This window comes from Apaloderma vittatum, unplaced genomic scaffold (assembly GCF_000703405.1).
Source record: "Apaloderma vittatum isolate BGI_N311 unplaced genomic scaffold, ASM70340v1 scaffold24084, whole genome shotgun sequence".
NCBI classification, from domain to species: domain Eukaryota; kingdom Metazoa; phylum Chordata; class Aves; order Trogoniformes; family Trogonidae; genus Apaloderma; species Apaloderma vittatum.
In genome coordinates, this window is record NW_009714712.1 from 25,219 (window position 1) to 31,381 (window position 6,163).

Below are 6,163 nucleotides of genomic sequence, written 5' to 3' on the forward strand. Positions count from 1 at the left end.
AGGACAGCAGAGCAAATGCTGAGGGTGAAGCCCTTTGTGCCACAGATGCATTTCATAGATTATTAGATAAGTGCCTGTGGATTTTCTGTCAGATAGCGCAGGGGACCTCTGTCATTCTGCAACTGGGTGTAGCTTTGTCTATTTTTTTGAAATTTAAATTTTCTTAGCTCAGTGCTGTCATGAGAGTCGTTTATGGTTATCAGTATGTGATAGGGAGCAACAGATAAGCTGATCAAGGCTTCAGCTTTTTTCACATTCTCTGAACTTTAGTTAGACTGAGATATTTCCTCAGGTTTGGCCTCCAGCCCACAAAAGCAACATCTGCAGGGCTCTCACACGGTGACGACGGTCTACCTCAGCCCACTGAAGGACGAATGTGTAGAAGCTTCTCTGGTTTACATTAAAGCCAAGACTGGATCATGGCATTGACGCAGAGCCGCACTCCCAGCTATATATATGGACGCCTCCCTCTGAGGACCAGCACACACCATGGCTCGCTGGGAGATCGTGTGCTTCGCCTTGTGCGCCTGCCTTGGGGTAGCACGGGCTGCAACCGTAAGTACAGAAGCACTTCTTATGGCTTTGCAGGACATTTTAACTGTTCCTGCCTGAATGAGCAAACACCTGCTATGTCTGGTCTGGAGGCCATGAAAGAGGGCCTGCAGACCATGAAAGCCAAGGATGGGTGTTTTCCTGCCCTAAACTATGACAAAGGCAACAATTCTCCAAAAGTTCCTGCACAGTTCTATGTCAGGGCTGGCCTGGTTTTCATCTTAAGGCTCTAGGTCCTCACCTTCTGATATCTTTGGGTATTACTGCTGCCTGCCTGCTCCAAAGGCCATGGGCACATCTCCAGTGGCACCTACGTGTGGGTCCAAATGGGGGTGGTGGGCTGTGAGTGGGGGACGGAGCAAGGCAAGGTGTGGGTGCTGGCAACACATGAAGCCAGAGGCATGAAAGAACTATGCAATGGATTTTTCTCTTCTCAATGGTATCACATGTAGCTGGGTGTGGTGCTCACCGAGGGAGGTTTTGTGGAAGGTGAGAATAAAAGACTGGGACTCTTTGGGGACTACGTCGACATCTTCAGAGGAATCCCCTTTGCTGCCCCTCCAAAGCCTCTGGAAGACCCCCAACCTCATCCTGGCTGGGATGGTAAGATCTAGGTTTTGACTGGCTTTGATTTGGGGGTTTATTTTTGTTTTGCATCTCCCGTGCCCATACCTCAGGTGTCCAGAGCTAGTTTCTGTGGTCAAGGGTCCCGTTTTGTCCCTTAGACTGGTCACAGTGGCTGGGGAGGCTTTTCTGCCTCTGCATTGGACTCATGGAGGAGAGGATGGATGGACAGACAGCTTGCAACCGAAGCATAGAGTTGATGCCTCTAACTAAGACCTGCTGTATTTTCTCTCTCAGGAACATTGGAGGCAAAAAATTTCAAAAATCGCTGCATACAGATGACGCTTACACAGACTGATGTCCGCGGGAGTGAGGACTGTCTCTATCTGAACATCTGGATTCCTCAAGGGAGAAAACAGAGTATGTGCTTGACAGAGACCTGGGGAAGAGTTTCTCAGCTGTCTTCTGTGGACAAATTTTTCTAGAGCATCTCTCAGCAGCTATGTTCCCATAGTGGGCAACTGCCGAAAAACTGATTTTCAGAGGGAAATGTGGGAGCCATGTCAGCCAATGTCCCTCAGTTGTACCCTCTTGGGAGTTTCAGCCTCTTCTACAGAGCAAGGACTTCCTTGGCCATACGCTATTGCAAAGCATCATGTCTGCTCATGCCCAGGTGGAGTGATGCTCAGTGAGTGGGTATGTTGTGGCTCACGCTGTTCTTCTTCCTCATTCCCCAGTCTCTACCAACTTGCCAGTGATGGTCTGGATCTATGGTGGTGCCTTCCTTGTAGGAGGGGGCCAGGGAGCCAACTTCCTCGATAACTACCTCTATGATGGTGAGGAGATCGCTGTGCGGGGCAATGTGATTGTGGTGACCCTCAACTATCGCCTGGGGCCCCTGGGCTTCCTGAGCACTGGAGATTCAAGTTTGCCAGGTACCATCGCTGCTTCTTCTCCAAAGGACCCTGCCATGGGTCCTCAGCTTATCAGTTTTGCTATGCCCTTGCTCAATGGTGGGTGCTCTGTTGTTCAGGGAACTATGGGCTGAAGGACCAGCACATGGCTATTGCCTGGGTGAAGAGGAATATCAAGGCCTTTGGAGGTGACCCAGAAAACATTACCATCTTTGGGGAATCAGCCGGTGCTGTCAGTGTCTCCCTTCAGGTGTGTTGTCCTTGCCAGACCCCACCAGAGCCACTTCACTTCTCTGTAAATAGCAGAGGTGGTCCCCTTGGCACTCCACTGCTTTCCCCCCCCCCCACACGGCTTGACTAAAATCTTCTCGGGGCAGTGAGAAGATTTTAGCAGCTCAGAGGCAGAGCTCAGCCTTTGAGCTTTGTACCTCCTCCTTCATCAGTTTAATCAGTGCCACTGCTGCAGGCATATGTCCTTGCTTTTGGGACCTCTGGTGAAATGACATTTTCTTTCCATGCCCCCCTATTCTGCTCCTCTTCTCATCATACCACCTTTTAATTTAACTGCTGAGACTGTTAAATATCATGAGAACTGCCAGCTTCTCCGAGCCTGGTGCACAAGCTGTGAGGTGATCAGACAGGTCTGGCAAGTGATGGGGTCTTCGGGAGTTTGTACCTGAAAATCTCTTGTTTCTATCTGGCACCACAGACGCTGAGCCCAAAGAACAAGGGCCTGTTCAAGAGAGCCATCAGCCAGAGCGGTGTTGGTCTCTGCAGCTGGGCCATCCAGAAGGACCCCCTCGCCTGGGCTAAAAAGGTACCGTGCAAGTATTGCTTGCTTGAGAGACGGAAAACGAAAAATCAGTGTCCCTAGAGAAGAGCATAACTAGCAAGGGGTTTGGCCTGCACCATGCTGCCAAACACACGGCTTTGGAAACACACTCTTTGAGATTAAAACCAACCTCTGCCTCTGTGAAGCTGCTAACGAAGCCCGGCTTCAGAGGGTAATGCCAGGGAGGTTTCTTTTTCTCCTCCTGCAGATTGGACAAACTGTGGGCTGCCGCACAGACAACACCACCATCCTGGCCAACTGCCTGCGTGTCTCCGACCCCAAAGCTGTGACACTGGCCTACCACCTGGAGCTGATCGACCTGCCCAGTAAGTCCCCTGGCCCATGCTGTGGACCGCCACCCACCATGCCTTTGATGGGACACTGGGGTGATTGCCAGGAGTCCTGAAGCAGTGGTTGTCTCCTTTAGAAAGGGGACAATAATGACAGATCTTGCAGCCGCCCTTCCATGGGCAGGTGCACATTGAACTGAATGAACGCTGCTCGTTGTGCAATGGCAGAGGCATTATCCGAGTGCCTCGGCTCCCAAGCAACTGTTTGGGCTTTTTCTCTTGTTAAAACAGCAAGAGCAATTCCAGAATACAGCTTACAAACAAATAACAAAAAAAAATTGACCACAAGCCTGCTATTTTCATTTGAGTCGCTGGGTGGAGTGTAGGACTCACACCAGGTAGGGAACACTTCTGCTTTTGCTGCCTGTGGAAATTTGTTTCGCAAGAACACTCTTCTCCACTTGCTCTCCTCATGCTCCTAATAAATAGCCCCAGCGTTGAGTCTTGTTGAGGACAGAGAGTGGCCAAGCCGCTGCTGTGCAGCTGCTCTGGCTGAAGCCGGCTGTCCTGGCAATGAGAGAGCACAGATGGGGTGAGAATTTCTGCTCTTCCTTTCCTTTGGCTTGACCTTTTGGGAAGGGGATGAGGGAAAGCGGAGAGGAACTGTTATGTTGCCTGCTGGCTGGCAGATGTCTTTTTCCTCTCCCCCACCTACAGGCAAGAGGTTTACTGAACGTGATCCTGTGGTCACACTGAAGTCACCACCCAAATTCTCGTTCACCTTAGCCTATTCCTTCCACGGTTGCTTGAGCTATGGGATATACCAGACCACATATCTGTCTTTACTCAGCTCCTAAAAGACAGGTTTTGTCTCCTTCTGCAGCTCCTCTGGTTCACACACTTGCTCTCACTCCTGTCATTGATGGAGATTTCCTCCCAGACATGCCAGAGAACCTCTTTGCCAACGCTGCTGACATTGACTACATTGTTGGGGTCAATAACATGGATGGACATATCTTTGCTGGCGTTGATTTACCTGCTATCAACCGCCCACTTGTGAAAATCACTGCGTAAGTGAAGGATGTTCTTAAAAACCTTAAGAAAAGGAACTTTATCTTTAATGTAGACCCCAAATTCCAAGGACTTGATACTACCTGTCTTTTCAGGGATGAGTTCTATAATTTGGTCAAAGGACTTACTGTGGACAGAGGAGAGCGTGGAGCCAATATGACATACAATCTCTACACACAAGCGTGGGGTGACAAGCCAGAGCAGGAGGTCGTGAAGAAGACAGTGGTGGACCTGATTACTGACTACATCTTCCTGATTCCTTCACAGTGGACACTGAATCTGCACCTGCAGAATGCCCGGTGAGCAGCTCAGCCCTGGCAGGAGCCCAAAGCCCACTGGAGAGCTGAAATACTGTGTCTCCAGCACAGCGGGCTGAGGAGTGGATTAAAAGGGCTGAACTTGAAGGAGGCAGGCTTTTTGGTACTGCGTAGACACTTGTACATAGCTCATATGAACACTATTTCTCTAATGCTGCAAGGGAGTCATGCTAAGAACCTGGTTTAAGTTCCCATTAGAACAAGTTTTTGCTTCCTGAAAACTTCAGACTTCATCCTAGCAATGTTTGATACCATGAGACATGGCAATTGGATGATATGAGGGTTAGGGTGAGAATTAGAAATGGAAGTTAAAATTTACCAGACACAAGGACTTTTTCTCCTGAGATCTCTTAGATGCATGTGAGCAGCTTCTGAGTCTCTGGCTCTGCCAGTATTTGGAGCATGGTTATGAGTCTGCACCCCTTTCTCTGCTCTCTACTCTCAGCTGCTTAGCAAGTCTATTTTTTTTCCCCAGCACTGCCAAGACATACAGCTACTTGTTCTCCCAGCCATCCCGAATGCCCGTCTACCCAAGCTGGGTAGGGGCAGACCATGCTGATGACCTGCAGTACGTGTTTGGGAAACCCTTCACCACCCCCCTGGGCTACCTGCCCAAGCACAGGACTGTCTCAAGTGCGATGATTGCTTACTGGACCAACTTTGCCAGGACAGGGTGAGTGATTCCAGTCTGGGGCTTGCTGCAGCATTTCAGCCTGCTGCTTTTGCCTATTAACTTATTGGGAGCAAATCCCAAAAGCGAGGTGTCCTTTGTCTGTACTTCTCTTGTGAGTTTGGCTCTATGTGCCCAGTGGTGGAGTTTGCTCTGGATTCTCCTCACCCAGAGAAGACCTAGGGATGAGATGAGCATTTCAAGAACTTGTGAACCCTACTTAAACCTAACAGTGACGTTTGTTTCTCAAACCTGGCATTCAGACAGAAGTCAATGCCCTGTGTGCAGACAGGGATGATGCTAGTGAGGACCAAAGGAAGAGATTGCGGGTTGGCAAGTCACTCTTAGCAGACAGAATTGCTATTGCTTGTTCTGATGTCAAACTCCCTTACATTCACTTAAAGCCTCACTTGAGCAGACAGGATCCCTGCCAAACATCACAAACCTTGCTACATCCACAGGCTGCCCTGACAGAACTGAACTTCTCTGCCTCCTTTTTCCCCCAGTAACCCAAATGAAGGGAATTCAGAGGTGCCCGTGACCTGGCCGCCCTACAGCAACGATGGCAGTTACTACCTGGAAATCAATAACAAGATCAACAAGGACTCCGTGCAGCAGAATATGAGATCCCGGTTTGTGACCTTCTGGAACTCGGTCTATCGGAGTCTGCCGCAGGTCGCAAACATCACCCTGCCCATGGAAGAGCTGTGAGGCTGAGGAAAAACACCTTTTAATGAAGGGCCAAATTCATTAAAGGCTTGCTTGTAACCGAGAAATTCCGGCTTCTCTGTGTCTGTGCCGTGACGGGATTTTCTCCCTAAAATTAAGGTCAGGCAAGTGACACCCCGTCTCTGAGGAAAGCTGTTTCCCTGGCCGGTTACGTGGCGATGTCCAGGTGAGGCTGCTGGCGCCTGGCTTGGCTCTGCAGCGTTGGGTTGCCTAGTCCAACCTGC

The 6,163-nt window shown here is 49.9% G+C and overlaps 1 protein-coding gene across 1 annotated transcript; it reads left to right on the forward strand.

Moving 5' to 3' along the window:
- Nucleotides 1-489: 489 nt before the first annotated feature.
- CEL (carboxyl ester lipase) lies at nucleotides 490-5,921 on the forward strand. Its single transcript, XM_009868876.1, has 11 exons — nucleotides 490-555; nucleotides 1,005-1,155; nucleotides 1,414-1,536; nucleotides 1,854-2,051; nucleotides 2,150-2,280; nucleotides 2,740-2,847; nucleotides 3,071-3,188; nucleotides 4,036-4,222; nucleotides 4,319-4,522; nucleotides 5,016-5,213; nucleotides 5,717-5,921. The coding sequence occupies exons 1-11, from the start codon at nucleotides 490-492 to the stop codon at nucleotides 5,919-5,921; spliced, it is 1,689 nt and encodes a 562-aa protein (XP_009867178.1).
- The last annotated feature ends 242 nt before the right edge of the window (nucleotides 5,922-6,163 follow it).